At 47.0% G+C, this 17,305-nt stretch overlaps 1 protein-coding gene across 4 annotated transcripts; it reads right to left on the reverse strand.

Annotated features, from left to right (window-relative positions):
- Positions 1–332: 332 nt before the first annotated feature.
- On the reverse strand, positions 333–15,710 carry NUP54 (nucleoporin 54). Of its 4 annotated transcripts, XM_056354804.1 has the most exons (13): positions 15,563–15,691; positions 13,079–13,240; positions 10,657–10,740; positions 10,393–10,527; positions 9,579–9,808; positions 6,631–6,818; positions 5,554–5,750; positions 3,752–3,806; positions 3,068–3,161; positions 2,466–2,573; positions 1,959–2,078; positions 1,506–1,616; positions 333–1,170 (listed from the first exon to the last, which is right to left on the reverse strand). In XM_056354804.1, exons 1-13 carry the CDS (start codon positions 15,612–15,614, stop codon positions 1,042–1,044), a joined length of 1,665 nt encoding a protein of 554 aa, XP_056210779.1. In that variant the 5' UTR covers positions 15,615–15,691; the 3' UTR covers positions 333–1,041. The 4 variants fall into 4 exon arrangements, 3 of the variants coding, with proteins under 3 accessions (XP_056210779.1, XP_056210769.1, XP_056210760.1); XM_056354794.1 differs by lacking the exon at positions 13,079–13,240 and having other exon boundaries at positions 10,666–10,740; positions 15,563–15,710; XM_056354785.1 differs by lacking the exon at positions 13,079–13,240 and having other exon boundaries at positions 15,563–15,710.
- Positions 15,711–17,305: the final 1,595 nt, after the last annotated feature.

Below are 17,305 nucleotides of genomic sequence, written 5' to 3' on the forward strand. Positions count from 1 at the left end.
CTGTACAACCTCCTACTGCAGCAAATTTTTCTTCCAGTCATTTTCAGTGACTTTTGTAATGAGGAAAAAAGGCAACTTGGGGTGGGGAAATGTTTCTCCACATAGCACCTACCAGCTCTGCAGTACTTGGTACCAGGTAGGATCAAAGGGACATGACCTTGTGTTTTAGTTTGGGGACCGAGGCTGCCACGCGGCTCTGGGGCATTGGTTGTCATAGCCCATTCCCTGCCTGCAGTGCCTGGAGGAGAGTGAAGTGCAGACCCTGGAGTTGTTAGCAGCTTCACTGCTTTGCTGATATAACTGAGAAAGAAAGAGCCAACACCATGCACAAGTTATTACAAAGTCAGACTGAATTTATTACTTTCCGGCAATTAAAAAAAGGCAGAAGACAATGGTCTAGGCATTCTGTTGTTACTTATAAGGGGCAGCAAAGCTTTGTATAATTCACATACATAAAGTGGTAAAAACCTTTAGATCCTTGCAGTCCAAAGGAAGGACAGAAACTGGAAACAGAAACTTCCCAGCAGCTTGCGCCAGTAAACTACTGATGTTGCAAAGACTGACATAGTTACAGCAACATACATATCTGCAACGATTTAAGTTAGCTGTTTACATAATAATGTTGCTTGATTGTTTTGACAAAAACATGGAAGCAGGCTAAGCTTTCCACAAACCAAGTCACAAGTGGAACAGTTCCCTCAGCACTGCATTTCTAGGACAATGCTGTCGTAAAAAAAGGAAGGGAAAAAAAAAGAAAAAAATGTACAATAGTACATATAGTTTTATAGTAAACCAGTATCTGAACAGATTCAGTTTTCCTTCTTTTATTAAAGCATATACAGCTTTATAAAATATAATATAAACCTTCCAAAGGTCAAGTTCAAAAGCTTAGAAGAGGCTTTGCTAATTCTAAAGATAACAGCCAAAATACCATTGCTCCTAGAAGATACGTGTTTTATTTTACCTCAACAGTTTTAGCCTTGGAAGGTGAACCATGAACTCAATTGACATGTTCTGTGTGAGCCCAGAGCATTCACCACGTCAACTGAAGACTCCTCCTCTGATGGGAATGCTCTCATTCAGCCCATGTTCTATAAGTTTGATGTCCTCCAAGTCATCTTTTATAATGCTAATTAGGTGACTCAGACCTTCTTGCTGCTGCTTCAGATGCTGTAGATGGATAGTTTAAAAACTGGCATGAGCATAGGTCGCTTGACAGATTTTAAGTAACATCTCTTACAAGTGCCACGGCTGGTGGCCTTGGCACATTGAAAAGCCAGGCATAATGTCTTTGGAAGATGGAAAACCAGCATTTTCTGCACTTGTAGCATAAACTGCATAGAGTGGTTTTGTACAACACTGAGGCATGGTCACTGAGAACAACAAAAACTACTTCGGCATCAATTACAAAAACATGACATTCTACATACATCTCCCAGCAAGCATAGCTGGCTTTAATTTTGAAGTTCAAAGAGTATCCCAGGATTCTACCCAGTAATACTTACTTGCTTGATTTCCCTTAAGAGGTCTGCATCTATGTAATAGCGCTCTTCCGCCCGCACCGCTCCAAAGTGGTTTTGCATCCTGATTTGGGACATGAGCTCATTCAGTCTGCCCTGGGAAGAGAAACAGGCTTAAATCAAATGTAACTCATTTACATCTGTCAGAGCTCCAGCATGTAACACTCCTCAAGTCACCAGGGCAGGAAGCACTGCCATTCTTTCCATTTTTTATTTTTTTTCAATGACATGCAAAGGGCAAGAAACTCCAATATTTCGAAGAACTCAAAAATACTTAAATACCTATCAGTCATGCAGCAAACAGCATGATGCTACAGCCTAGTAACACCGCTGGACTTCTGAAAGCTTTTCACAATAAATACATATGCACAGTTTAGAAAACTTACGTTCTTTTGCGAGGAAGAAACAGTTGTTGGCAAAGTTCTATTAACAACTCACCTTGAACTGTGTAGGTGCATTAAGTTCACACTGAATTGTATCTAACTGTACACGAAGCTGCTCTTCATCTGCTTGAATGGCATAACCGCTCTTCCTTTGGATCTCCTGCTTTATCAACACCTACAAAAGAAGCCTTTGAGGTTCGTTAGAGAAGACTTTGCCCATCTCTTTCCTCACTAGCCCATCCATATGTCTTTTTGCCCTTCCTCCAGCATGTCTCTCATCAGATTTGTTCTGTCATTTAGTCTGCTGCTCCAAGACCTTAAGGCACTCCCATGGCTTCCGAGTAAGTGAGAGAGAAGGTTCCCAAAATGGTAGGACATGCTGCACACCTGAAGCTTTCTCTGCCAGCTCTGCCTGTTACTAATACCATTTAAATAAACTTCTAATTTAATTTTCAACACTGGCCACACAAGATCACATGGGTCATCCTAACCCCTCCTCCTCAGTTTGTCTTCTGGCACAAGGCTGTGCATCAGAACGAGTTATTTACACTATCCGTGTTACCTGTAATGTTCTGTGAGAAAGCGCCATCAGTTTCCTTTTGTACTGTGCAATTTTTGCCATAGTTGTCGTTTGGTTCTTCTGTAGCTCGCTGATATCTTCTGATATGATCTGCAGAGGAGATGGAGTCAGTTGGAAGTCGCAAGAGTTTCTGATAACAGAAAACATTAGTCCTGATGGTTTCAAAACAACACTCGGTCCAGCAACTTAGCATCCTCACCAAAGATGCTTTCAGAAAGCTTTTTGCTAGACCTCTACTGTTCTGGTTTCTATTTATTTTCACATGCAACTGGGATTTTCAGAAGGCATCAGAAAACTGGGTGCCCAAATCAGCATCCACACCACTGCGACTTAATTCAGCTGGTTTGACTTGGCCTGTAACAACACAGCAAGCTTGAACCCGAAAAAAAACAAAGCTAAACCACACTGCTCAGTTTCTCCTCAAATGATATAATTACGGAATATATTAAGAAATAGTGATAAGGAGTCACAGGCCCATGCACATGGTTCCAGTTTTCAACACACAGGAGGCAAGGGGGGAGGCTCATTTAATAGCACATCCATCATCAACAGCAAGCAGTCACGACAGAGATGAGACACCTTACATCTAATCGAGTTTGATGCTGTTTGGTCATCTGATCTTGGACCTTCAATCTTCTTAACAGTTCCTTGAAACCCACCATTGGCACAGGAATAAGCCTACAAGAATACAAATATTTCTTACAACGCATTTTTATATTAGACAGGTGGTAGGGATTAATAATTATGAATATAATCTTATATAAAGTTACGGATAATCTTGGCCTATTATAAATTAAGGTAACACATAAACATATCTTGTTTTTCTAAGCTCTAGAGTCCTCGCTATTCCTAACAACCCGGGGTTTTTTGTTTGTTTGTTTGTTTTTTCCACAAAAAAAAAATCAGCCTAAGTGATCTGTAGCCACTGGAGGGTACAAGGGTAAATTGCTTCCACTTGCAGGAATAAAGAGAAACAACCATAACAGCTGCAAAAAGTCACAAAAGCTGGTCCCCATGATGGAGTACACCACAACTCCAAGTAATGCAAGAAAGTAAAGCTCTTGATCCTGACAACCCTTAAGTGCCTAAATGGGTAAAGGGATTAGACAAGCATTCCTAGTAATCCTCACTGCTTCAAATGAGATCAGCACTTGACAAAGTTATTCTCTAATAAGTTTCTTACAAGTTACCTGAAGGGTATTACACAATATTGTATATTTCTCCCCTTTCCAGTTCTTTATGTAATACTTGGACACTGTTAGACTTACTTGTCAGGATCAGGATTATCGACTTTAGCTTGTTCCCATATAATAGGATCAACACCTTAAAAAAAAAACCACAAAACAAAACAGTGAGTTTCTAGTATGCCTAGATCTGAATCAAGATCACATCTCACAACTGTTAAGCAGGAAAAATACTAGGAAATACACAGAACTTATGAACTATGCTAACCTGAATGACTGTTACTCAAATTAAGGTTAATTAAACACAGGTAGTTCTTAAAAGTCTTGTTCCTGGACTATGGCACAGTAAGTTCAGTCCAAAAGGCTGTCATGCACTTCTGCTGGTTTGGAAGCATGGGAAAGGAACAACCCACTGGTGATCAAATTTGACAATCCATTCTTCAAGGCGAAGAATTCCTACTGTTTCCACTGTCTGCTACACTCGCATCATCTCTCCTCTTCAGGTTGCTTATTGTATAAAAAAACCCGTAAAAAGTCAATAATTAAGTGATCAAAGCACCAAACCAAAGTTGGTACAAAAGTCAGCAAAATAATCCCAGTAGACATTATTATCCTTCCTAACAAGATTTGTCTAAGGATTTCATCTGTTGACAGAACAGTTGCTTGTTTTGCTGTGAACTGCTTCATCAGGTAATGACATAAAATTAAAGCAGTCTAATTGTACACATACATCAGCTTCATGCAAGTTGTTATACTCTCCAAACCTTACTGCAAATCTTAAATGCACATACCTACGTCTTAAATGCACATACCTACGTCTGCGAGGAAAGAATGGGAAGCAATCGACTTTCTGACCAGAGACACACATGTCAAAAAGAAAAAAGTGCTGGTAATTTGACATTTCAGGCCAGCTTAAAAAGGAGACCAGGACAGTCAGCTACCACAACGTTCTTCGCTGCCCAGCAACTCCAGGTCATTCCTCATAACAGCTATTGTCTTCATACCAAAACTCATCTCGGGGTGTGACTGCTGCTCTAGTGCTCAGCGCTGACACCTCTTCTTGCACACCCGACCGCTAGGTTAGCCAGCCTGCAAGCTCAGTTGCCTTCTCAGTCACGGACTAACAAGCTGCACCCAACCATCGTTACACAGGCCTTGCAATACACCTCCAGTACTAGAGCAAGCCAACTTGCTCGTGCACAGAGCAACTACTTCTCCCCAGTGCTGCGGTGGCTGGAAAACACCGCTGCTTGCCTCTGACTTTTCTGCAACAGCAGGCTGAGTTCTTTTTGCAATCCAGATACTGTAACTTCTGCTGTGTCTTTAAATGGTCTTCTTGAAATGTGCTACATACTGTCTGCTGGAAACCACAGGCTGCTTTCCCTGACCCACTGCAGGATGTTCACTGCAAGTACTGCGTGGGATACTGTACGGACACAGAGAATAAGCTACCATTATCCTACGAAATGGAATGAACAGCACTTAACTACTCTGAAACAAAGCTGTATACGTACTGCCTGCGGCCACATAGGCTAAGCGACCCCTCTGAAAACTAGGAAGTGAGTATAGGACATGATTATTCTGATATTTCACTTTTTTTTTTAAATTGGGCCAGTTGAAGTGATTGATGATGGCCAAATTATATAGTTTAGTGTTGTCTGTCATATTACTGATAAATCATAACTGTCTTGGTAGACTACACTGCACTTCAGTGGGAAAGCCGGCTGTAATTACATCACTACGTCAGCCTATCAGAGTGCCTTGGGAACTCTTGTAGTTTTAAAAGGTGTCTTCCAGTGGGCTGACACCCACTTTTTTCCCCCTGCCACCCAAAAAAGCCCCAGCAAAGGCCCAACTGTGCCCCTGCGCAGCCCCAGCCCACGTACCAGCAGGAGGGTTCTGCAGGAGCTGTTTGACCTGTGCCGGGGAAAGCTCTGTCCTGGCCATGGAGAGGCTGACCCCCAGCTGCTGCAGGGACGATTTGATGTTGGCTTGTTCAAAGTGGGTGTAGAGGGTCGTTGCAGGAACTCTCCTCGAAGTGCCGTTGGGCGAGCGCTCCACAACGTAAATGATCACTTCTGTCCTGAGCAAGACAAGATGCTTATTGTCAGAAAAAGGTCAGCAAGGGTATAGAAACTAAACACAATAAAGAACAACCTTAAATCAAAGTTACTGCCTGTCCCAACTGACTGTTCAGTTCCTTTAGCTAACAGAGTTGTAAGTACCAGTAAAGGCAGGGTTTAACACAACAAGGCAGAAAGGGAAAAGCTGTAAACAGCCTACAAAACTACGTTCTCCACACCCCACCCCCAGTTTTAACAACCATATTATACGGTGATACTAGTACCACATTAAGAATAACCTAAAACCTTGGGCTTTAAAACAGAATGAAAAAACTGCGGGAAAGAAAGAAGCAGAATGTCAGCGTGCTGAAGTACTTCAGGCAGACTAGCCTGAGGCCCCCAGAAAAGTCAAAGCAGACAGCACACTGACATAACACACTGAGAACGAGCCAGCTCAACTAGCCGTGGGAGAGCCTTCCCACCGAAACAACCGTCTGAAATGGGACACTGCAAAGACACTGTTACCGTACACCCCAGCGCTCTTCCACTTTATGCATGACCAAGTGAGGAATACCTCATTGCTCCTAAAATATGAAGTATGTATCCCACCCTCATGGCTAACTTCCTCATCTCCAATTTTTGCAGCTAAGCAGGGTCTGGAGAAGCCCATTTCCTGACCTGAGCTGAGGTCCTCAGCTGTGCACTCCACCAAAAGCAAGGAATATACACAGGAAAGATACGGGACTTAACGCCTTAAGAAAAAGCAACAGGAAGGAACAAGACACGAAATCAAACTCGGGAGGAACAGATCTAAAATCAAGGAGAAAGGGAGACAAGAGTAGAGCAAGCGCCAACATGCAATACCAGATAGAAAGGCAAAACCGCATAAAGTTCACATACTGGTCATCCGGCATCGTTTTAACACCTTCTACGTTGACAGTGAGGGTCTGGTTTCCTCCCAGAATTTTGTGTAGCGATTCTACAAGCTGCTGCTGCTGGCTTCGAATATCTATTTCTTTTCTGTTAAAGACCAAGACCACGAGGCCATCTTCATCTTTGTTGTTGGGCATTAAACTGTAACCCACAGCCTGCAAATGAACAAACAAAAACCGGGGATCTATTACTTAGCAAAAGCATATCTATGTGGCCTGAAGGGGAGGGGCTAATCCCCTCCATTTTTAGAGCAACGGGTTCAACATTAAGTTACAACATAGTCTGAGATGCAGACACATAAAATCAGTCCCCCTTTAAAAATATTCTCTCAAAAGGCCACCAGTACAGTAGCTTTTGAAACAGTTCAGACTTTTACAAAAGGTTCGTTAAGTATCCATTCCCCATCTCAAACCAAGAAAAGCTATGGACTGGGAGATGCTGACTCAGTAGGGGATTTATGCTGCTTCGGAGCTGATATCCATCGGGAACAGTGTACAAAGTCACACTGTTCCTAAGTTGCAAAAGGAACCAGAGGACCAGACATAAATACAGAAAAATTACCAGAGTTCCAGAAGAGTTTTACAACATTATTTCCAGGTGTCTGAATGAAAAGTTACCGACAGAACCTAACTGAAAGATAAGCCAACCATAAATCTTTATGGATTTCTTAGCATTTTCCTACTGTAGATCTGGACGGTTTTCTTGGAAGTACAAGTCAAAACATGGGACATGGAGTATTTCTACTAGCTAAGACATGCATCAGGTGAGGTTCTCACACAAGAATTCAGGACAGCCAATTTCCCTCCTGTTATCAAGGGTCACGGATTTTCTTGTACGATTGCTTATAAAGTTTAATGTTATCTTTATCCTTGCTGTGATAAAGCTATAGTAAGTTCAAGATGTTTAATTCAACATCATGATCTAATACAGGAACAAACCCTGCCAGCTCCAGTGTAAACTCCGTGTGACTTGTAAGAAAGATCTAAACGGTTAACTCATTATAAGCAAAAGCAGAGCGGCTGTTTTCATCTCATCTTGCCTATGAACTGTCAGTGGACGTATCCCTGGCGAAACGGCTGGCCAGCAGGTGCTTTTTAAGGCATGTGGGTGGGTGGGTGACCTGTACCTTTTCCCTTGTGTAAGTACAGCTGAAGAAAGAAACGGGCTGGGGATGTGCCCAAGAGCCTGGTCTTTGTCAGCAGAGAGTAATTCCCTGCCATGGTGAGCCTCGCAGAATCGGCCTCCTTCCGTTGGGCCGTCCTGCCAGGGAGCACAACGGTGACAGCTGAGGAAGAATCTGGGTTTAAGCACACGCCTTTCATCGTTGTGAAAGGCCCATACTGTGGGGAAACACCGGCCAGCACACGGAAGACTAAATCTCATTATGTGCAAACTGGTAGTAAGACCACACATACGTGACTCCTCTGCTATTTGTTTAAAAAAAAAATAATCTATCTTTCACATTTTATACAATTAAGCATTTTCAAACCGTAACAGATTTTTTTACTTTGTTGCGGTCCTTCAAATGACTGCCTGCATCACACACCTCAGAGGCACACTCTTCTTAGTCAAGAGCTGCATGCTTCTCGTTTGTTCTAGAGCTGGAGCTGCATACAAGTGGATTCCTTGAACCCCTGTGACACCCTTCGAGTAATGCTTCACTCTTATCGGGTATCTGATGCTTACAGAGGCGATAAACCCAACTACCACATGACGCTTCGCTCTGATACCTGTGCTACCAACTTGTCTGCTATTTTTCTTAGGCATATGCCATTGCCAGCACACATGGAACTTTTCAGTCCTTCACTTAAGGTACGGGAATTCATAATGGCATTAGTAATGCTCAAGCCATAGGGCCAAAAGTAAACCTAGTATGTGGCACTGTGTAACTTGAAAGAAAAACTGAAACTCTTCAAAATAACCAATTTTGCATCACACAACTTATACTTCGCAATTTTTCAAAGCCCAGAAAACTCTAAAGCCCTTTCAGGCAACAACAACTTAGAAGCAAGTAAGCCTGCAGGTGCTTTACCAATTAAATATTCAAGGTAACACCTAAAAAAGGTAATACAACGGAAGCCAAACATTTGCTATGCAGGCACTCGTTTTCTGCAAATATTTTATAAAAGTGTCATGATACACACAATCAAAACTAGTCTTATTTAAATATTAACCTACATTCAGGTTAGAAAGCTTGCACTTCAAAGAATCAGCTCGGGAAAGGAGGGTATGGCCGTGCCTGACCCAAATCCACTGACAAGTCTGAAGCTTAGCAAGAAAGTCAGCGGGCAAGAGATCTGCAGTGCCTGAAGACCTACATGTTCTTTGTTGACAGGAGAAGCAAGATCTGGAACTGCTGATGATATCAGACAAGGAACGGAGTCAGCTTTAGCACTGGCAAGGATAAAGGCAGAAGAAATCCAAAGGCTGGTGTATTTAAACCGGCATGCATGGGCCAGGTTCACGGAGGGTTTTTCTAATGTAGACAAAGCAACAAAGTCCCTGAAGTTCTTACCCACACGTTAAAGAGTTTCTTTCAGATGTGAAGGGTACTTGAAACAGTTTTTGTAATACTGTAACCTAAACAAATGCACATGAAAATTCATTTCCAGAGATCTGGCTCAAACTAGACACACACACTAATCTGAATGCTGTCATAGAAGAACATTAGTTTCAGAATCCACATATGTACTTGTTATCTAGTACCTCAACACCACCCGGATTTCCAGCATCTATAAACCTTCAAACCTTTTAATGAGCACGTAACAGAATCGTGTACATTACCTGGAAAAATACCGTTGCAGAATACTCTTAACAGTAACAAAATCTGATGTGAACGCTCCTAAGACAGCAGACACTCAGCAAGCAGAGTAACTGCTTCAGAGCTGTTTGTGGGCAGATGAACAATTCCATACCTTAAACCGGCAAAAGGGGTTTTCCTGTGTGAACTCCACCGGAGCAATGTTATTGTTGAAGTACCCTTTGCCTGTTCCCCAGAAGGCCTGAAGCTGGTTCCATTTTGCCAAAATAGCATCTCTCTCATCTCCCAAGAGTGTTGGAGCCGAGAGGGCGCTGGCTGTATTGATGAGCTGGTTCGACTGGGCAGGTGTCTGAGCAGGCTGGCTGAACAAGCCGCCTCCTAATGCTGTGTTGGATGAAGAAAAACAAATTAACTCCTTTACCCATGACAGACTTGCTTGCTAACACAGACCATCTGCCTATCATTGGCATCACTTCTTTTCACATTTTGAGAAGCGAACAAATGCACAGAATAAATAAATAAACCCAAACCAGATAACCTTTTTAAAGTGTCTTTTTACACCCAATCTTCATCGGCAACAGAAGTTCCCGAATGCTGAGTTAGAAGATAAATGGTCATTATCCAACTCACTTAAACTCAACACCGTTTTCCTCCCCTTTCTAGTAATGCCATGACTGCCAACATCAATGCTATAACTACTCTTCCCACCACTGCCAAACCAAAGGGGTAAATGTTGTCAGAAACTCACGGGTGAAGCTCAGAAACTTGCTCGAGCTCTAGTTTAAGAAAAAGATGAGGGCTGCACATTGAGGCATTTCAAAAGCCACATTTCTGAGAAGGTTCCATCAAATCCAGAGGTTAACTGTAACAGCCCCCTTTTATAATACATTTCCGTCTCACTACGTATGTGCCTGTTGCATTCATGTTTTTGTTGCTAAGGGAGTAAGTCAACAGAAGGCCATACTTACTGGTCTGCTGCTGCTGGGTACCGAAGCTTCCAAAGCCTAGCCCAGTTCCCAAACCACTACCCAAGCCAGTTCCAGTTCCTGTGCCAAAACTAGTACCAAATCCAAAGCCTTTGTTCTGGGTAGCACCAAAGAGTCCTGGGGAAATAAGCAAATAATTATTGAGAAAAAGAGAACAGTACCTGTGCAATCCAAAACATTACTGTGAAGGGCTGATGCCCCAAGGTTCATTCTAAAGCAAACACTTTCAGGCTTGTACTCTCTTACCGCTGGTACCTGTATTGGTGGGAGCCGAAAAACTAAACGTTGGTCCCGCAGTGGTGGCAGTTGTCCCGAATCCTCCAAACGCACCTAACAAACAAAGTTTGCAAGTCAGGCAGGCAGCACGCTGTGAGCGGCAGCTGTGCATAACACAACAATAAACTGCACGCTTCAAGGGGTGTTATGAGAAGAGATGTTGACGGATGGATGTATTATGTTACAAGCATGTAGTTCACATTGATCATGGGTGTCGAGTTCACTGTCCAAGGAAATGGGGGAGGAAACATGAATCAGAAAGCAAATACATCTCTGGTGTGTCAGGAAAGCAAAGAGAAAAGCAGCAGTTAAGTCCTGTTCCTTTACCAGCAGGATGTGCTTTCCTTAGTGACAGACACAACTAATAATATTATTACTTAGATTAATTCTTGGGAATACTTCTAGGCCATGTTGTTGCTAGGTGTTTAATGAACGATCTGATGTTTTGTGAGCTTTTTAAACATTCCTAACCTCTTCAGAACAAAACCAGAAACAAATCAAGTGAAGCCTGAGGCCAGGGTGCAGACAATTGCTGTGTTTGCGTGGGAATGCTGTCACAGCAACAATTTCTTTCTACACACAGGTAAAATTCTACAAGGTCTTTTTTTCTTTTTTTTTTTTTTAAGCCTAGTTCCTTATCATCCTTCCCATTACATCTCATATTGAGGTTCAACCACTATCAGAGGAAGACAGATGCAAAAGCAATCAGCCTTCCAAAGGTTTTCAGGACAACTAGTCACTGGCTAGCTGGAGAAGACCTAAGTGAGGGCCTGCACTCCGCGGTACCAGAGAAAGCCCCAAGAGATCCCTGTTCCCATTTGCCCCCTTAGAAGAGACACCCGACTCAGGGTGGCTGTGCCAAGACAAGTACTGCTGGCCCCAACATCAAGCTGTCAGGTGCTGGATGCCACCACCCCATCTTTTTGCTATGGTGGTGACAACGGACCATTGGCCCAAGGTGCAGCCTGGGAACTTCTGATTAGCCCTGGAAAACCAAGCTGTCTGTGTTTCAAGCCATTTTTACACTGTATTCAAGTGAAGAAAGACAGTCTTGATACATAGGATTTGTCAAAAAGATGCTGCCACTGCTAACACGCCCCCACCCCCCAAAATGTCTCTTTAGACCTACTACACTTACCATCCTCTTGTGTCCATACAAAATAAAAAGGTTAAACCATAGCTGACATGCAATCACATTTTATTTTCATTCAGCAAACATCTTAATGCAAGGGGATAGAAGAAATTGTTCCCTGTAACGTTCAAGTTTTGGTCCTACCAGCAAGTGAGAAACCCTAGGGGAGTACCATCAGATGACACACTTTTTAGGCAGCTTGGTACTCACAGCAAATTTAAATCATCCTTCCATCAAAAAGGATCTGAGAGTGCAAATTGCTGAATAAAATCAAGCATCCAAATTCTCTCATGGAGTAGTTCCAATTCAGCTAAAGAAATACAGCCCAGTAGTGTTCATACCAAATAAAACCAGAATCAGGTACCTCAAGTGCACAAAACAGGGAAGAGTACGCTAACACAGGGAGCGATGACACTGTGGAATGAATAGAATTCCTATACGAGCAGCGGCAAAAGACCCCAACTGGCTAATTCTACATGAGCAACAGCATTAGAAATCCATGCAGTTCTGCATTTTTATACGAAATGGAAAAGATTTAACTCGAATTGTATCAGCTGATGGCTCAGAACTGATGGATCCACATGGGGCCATGAACTTAAGGCAATACCCAGCGCAGACATCGTGCCCAAGAGCCTCCCAGAAGCACAGAGAGTCTCTTAGCGAGCACTGGGACACGTGCTATCTCAGGGTGCCGCACAGCGTTTAGGAAACTGAAATCACAGTGAGGGCTGCTCATTTCGTGCTGATCGTATAAAATTTGTTTCTCCACAGAAACTGTTGAGGTGTAGTGCATTCATGACAGCCAACAGAAGGCCAATGAGGAGACACAGGGGAAGATGAAAAACATGACTGCAGTAGTCCAAGAATCTCATGTCGGAAAATGTGGCGTTAGGGGCCAGCTCGGCAATTGTGTGTCATTACCTGGATCCAAACAGAGAATTGATGTTGCCGTTTGCTGGGTAATCAAGGCTCAATTTTAGACTGGGTCAGGCTGGTAGGTTACCGCAATTCATTTCCATTTCAGAGACTGAGTATTTGGTACATGGTTATATTTCATTAATAGCTATTTCTGGAGAATTTAGTAGGCAAAGCCCCCTACAAGCCTATGGCTCTCAAACCCATTCCACCTTCAGAGCTTTCACCTCCAGCCTTCACTGGATACGAAGGTTAGTACTAAACACAGATTAGCAGTTCAGAATGTAATTCTTGGACCCCTGCTATTAACATTTATTACAGAACAAGTATTTATGCATTATCTACCTGCACTTGCCAGACTGTTACCAAAATTGAATGGTGGAGTTGAGGTAGTGGAAACACCGAAATTCCCAATATTAAAATTCACTGCAGGATTAGCAGTTAATCCGAAACCCCCAAAATTAAACCCACTGGCAGTGGAGTTTGTAGTTTCAAGCCCACCAAATCCTGACAAGCGGGAAGCAGAAAAAGAGCAAGGTAACATTAGTTCTGAGTAAAAGGTAGGTTCAGGAAAGAAAAGTGAACATATTTTTCCATCACCACGGACAAGACAAACACAGTTAAAAGCAAGAGTAAGATATTAACTGGCATTAAACATTATTTATTGAACACAAGGAGAACAGTCAAAAGCTTTCTGTTTAACCCACTCTCCCTACATCACTGCTGTAAGCATGTTATTTTTCAGCTATACTGCATATGATACAGCTAATGTTTTTCCCGTTTTATTTCAAAGCTATACATGAAAATATCCAAGTGATTCAACATTCCCCTTAAGAGTGAGCTTGAACCCCCCAAGACTGCTCGATACAGCTGCATCTGTGCTAGCGTCACGGACAGTAGCATAATTATTTCATAAGCTATCAGGAAGGCAAGAATAACCTATCCTCATGCTAACAGCATACCCACATATGAACAGCAACAGCAGAATAATCACAAAATACAACTCCAGCAGCTGAGGCACGACACCTGTCAAATACTCCTACGTGGACTTATTCAAGTTATATTTGCAAAAATCTGTCCACTCCAGCGCTTGCTGGTGACTTACCTGATGCATCCAGGTTTTTCAGCACTAAGAAAAATGCTAACACAGCAGCTCCCCGATTCCCTCCCCTGGAGTAGCTGCGAACAGGTTCACACCAGACAGACGAGAAGTCCTGTGGTGTGATCCCCGAATTCCTTCTAACGAGCACAACAGACCTTGTAACAGTGCACAAGCAGCGCAAGATTATCTTTAAGATGGGGCCAGAAAGTCTGCATCTAAATCAGCCAAGTCAGAGCTGAAGATCACATAGTATAGCCCAGGCTAACTGCAGCGAAGATGAGCCCTGTCGAAGAGCATGTACTCTTAAGAGGCAACAAAGAATTATTTTACTAAGTGAGAGTAAGGAACGCTCTGGCTTACATTTCACCTGGACTGCCTGTCTTGCAGCAAACAAGTAAGAAGGAAAAAGCCTTTCTTCCTTTACAAGTTAAACATGTTTACATTGCTCAAAACTTAACTTCCAAGACCACCGCATCCAAACAGGAACACTGCTGCGATCAGAAGTGATGACCCAAGTGACCTGGCAGCATTAACCATGCACCACTGTGCACCACCACATCACAAGCGCCCCAAGAGCAACACACACTTTTCTTTTGGCAGGACCAAGCCCTGGACACCTCACTGCCATGGACCCATCACCACTACAGAGGAGTTGATCGTGCAGGAGAAAGAAAGCAAACAGAGAAATCCCAGCTGGTACAGTGGGGACAGTGTCCGACGGCAGAGAAGCGGGAGAAAACACCTGGGGAGCTCGCGTCTCACCGGCTTCACCGAGAGGTGAGAGGAGATGGCTGCACACCAGCATGGGTTTATGGAAGGCAGGTCCTGCCTGATGAACCCGATCTCCTTCTGTGACAAGATGATGAGGGAAAGGCTGTGCATGTTGCGTATGTGAACCTTAGTAAAGCCCCGACACTGTGTCCCACAGCATTGCCCTGGAGAAACGGGCTGCTCATGGCTTGGATGGGTGTGCTCTGTGCTGGGTGAAAAGCTGCCTGGATGGCTGAGCCCAAGGAGTGGTAGGGAACGGAGTTATGTCCAGCTGGTGACCGGTCACAGGTGGTGTTCCCCAGGGCTCAGGATCAGGGCCAGCGCTGACAACTCTATCAACAATCTGGATGAGTGGATCGAGTGCACCCTCACGTCAGTTTGCAGGCAACACCAAACCGGGGGGGAGTGTTGATGTGCTGGGGGGCAGGGGGCTCTGCTGAGGGCTCTGGCCAGGCCGGGCTGATGGGCCGAAGCCAGCTGTATGTGGTTCAACAGGGCTCCGTGCTGGGAGCGCTGCGCTCGCGGCACCGCAGCCCCACGCCGCGCTGCGGGCCGGGGGCCGGGGAGCTGCCCGGCGGGACGGGACCGGGGGCGCGGCTGATGCCGGCTGGGCGTGAGCCAGCGGCGTGCCCGGGTGGCCGGCAGCGGCCTGGCTTGTGCCAGAGCCAGCGTGGCCAGCAGGGCCGGGACAGGGACCGTGCCCTGTGCTCGGCACCGGGGGCTGCACCTCGCACCCTGCGCTCGGCCCCTCGCTGCACGGGGGACACTGAGGGGCTGCTGCGTGCCCAGACTGCCGCTGCCAAAGCCCCGCCGAGCGCAGCCCCGAGCCCGGGGGGCCGGTCCCCGCCGCCGCCGAGGAGCCGCGCCTCACGAGCGGGGCGGCGGGCAGCGAGCCCGGGCCGCGGCGGGTGGAAAAGGCGGCTCGTTCCCCCCCGCCCGGGACCCCCCACGCTCACCGGTCGGATTGGTGGCCCCGGCGCCCGCCGTCGCCCCGAAGTTGAAGGCCATGAGCTGCTCGGTGGGGGCCGCGGCAGGCGCGTGCAGCCCCGGCGGGTCCGGCCGGAAACAGACCGGGGCCGCTTCCGGGCGCTGCCGCCAACTACTTCCGGGTGGCGCACGCGCAGTGACGCTCGGCCGCCACCGCAGCGGGCTGTACCACTGCGAGCTGGGGGGGGGGTGCGGGAGGGGCCGGCCAGCAGCGAGTGCCCCCCCGCGGGGGGACAGTTCAAAAAGGGCTGAGAGGCCTCAGCAGGTTTCCTCTTGAGCCGGGAGAAGCGAATGCCCTGCTTTGCCTTAGCAGGGGTGTAAGAAAGCTTGTGGGGGAAAAGTATTGTCAGAAATGGGAAGGAGGCACGGCAGCGGCTCGGTGAGGAAAGCGTGAAGGGGCATGTTGGAGAAATACTGCCAGTGCTTCCGCAGGCCAAAAAGGCTTCAGGATGCCAAAAAACCTTCAGGCCGCCAAAAAACCTTCCCCAAAAGCTTTAGGAGGCCAGAAGCCTTCAGCAGGCCAAAAGAGCTTCTGCAAGCCAAAAACCTTCAGGAGGCCAAAACACTTTCAAAAGGCCAAAAAAAGCTCCAGCAGGCTAAAAAACTTCAGGACGCCAAAACAGCTCAAGCAGACCAAAAATGCCTTCAGAAAGCCCAAAAACTTCAGCCAGAGCAGTGCCGCAGGGCGCGGGCTGTGAGGGTGCAGGGCGCGGGCTGTGAGGGTGCAGGGCGCGGGCTGTGAGGCTGCAGGGCGCGGGCTGTGAGGGTGCGGGGGCGCGGGCTGTGAGGGTGCAGGGCGCGGGCTGTGAGGGTGCAGGGCGCGGGCTGTGAGGGTGCAGGGCGCGGGCTGTGAGGGTGCAGGGCGCGGGCTGTGAGGGTGCAGGGGCGCGGGCTGTGAGGGTGCAGGGCGCGGGCTGTGAGGGTGCAGGGCGCGGGCTGTGAGGGTGCAGGGCGCGGGCTGTGAGGGTGCGGGGGCGCGGGCTGTGAGGGTGCAGGGGCGCGGGCTGTGAGGGTGCAGGGCGCGGGCTGTGAGGGTGCAGGGGCGCGCGCTGTGAGGGTGCAGGGCGCGGGCTGTGAGGGTGCAGGGCTCGGGCTGTGAGGGTGCAGGGCGCGGGCTGTGAGGCTGCAGGGCGCGGGCTGTGAGGGTGCAGGGCTCGGGCTGTGAGGGTGCGGGGCGCGGGCTGTGAGGGTGCAGGGGCGCGGGCTGTGAGGCTGCAGGGCGCGGGCTGTGAGGGTGCAGGGGCGCGCGCTGTGAGGGTGCAGGGCGCGGGCTGTGAGGGTGCGGGGGCGCGGGCTGTGAGGCTGCAGGGCGCGGGCTGTGAGGGTGCAGGGCGCGGGCTGTGAGGGTGCAGGGCGCGGGCTGTGAGGGTGCAGGGCGCGGCCCCCGCCAGGGCAGGCGGGCAGCCGGCTGTGCAGGAGCGCGGCGCAGCTCCTGCAGCTCCAGGCAGGGGGGAGCCGCCTCAGCCCCCAGCAGAAGGCAGGGCGTGCTGGCTCCAGAAAGAGATGGATGGGCTGTACCGTGCTGGTTATGGGACCCACCCAGCCTGGGGTCTCCTGACACCCCTGGGGTCTCCCGACACCTGCAGGCTGAGAAAGGGCACTTCGCGGGGATCTGCCTTATCAGCAGTTTTCCCTTGTCCCTGTCCCGACACCATGAATTTGGGGTCAGGCTTTCCCCGCTGTAGGACGTGGCAGGCAGCTAGGAAAGAAAA

The sequence above is a fragment of the Falco biarmicus genome, chromosome 1, assembly GCF_023638135.1.
Source record: "Falco biarmicus isolate bFalBia1 chromosome 1, bFalBia1.pri, whole genome shotgun sequence".
Classification (NCBI taxonomy): Eukaryota; Metazoa; Chordata; class Aves; order Falconiformes; family Falconidae; genus Falco; species Falco biarmicus.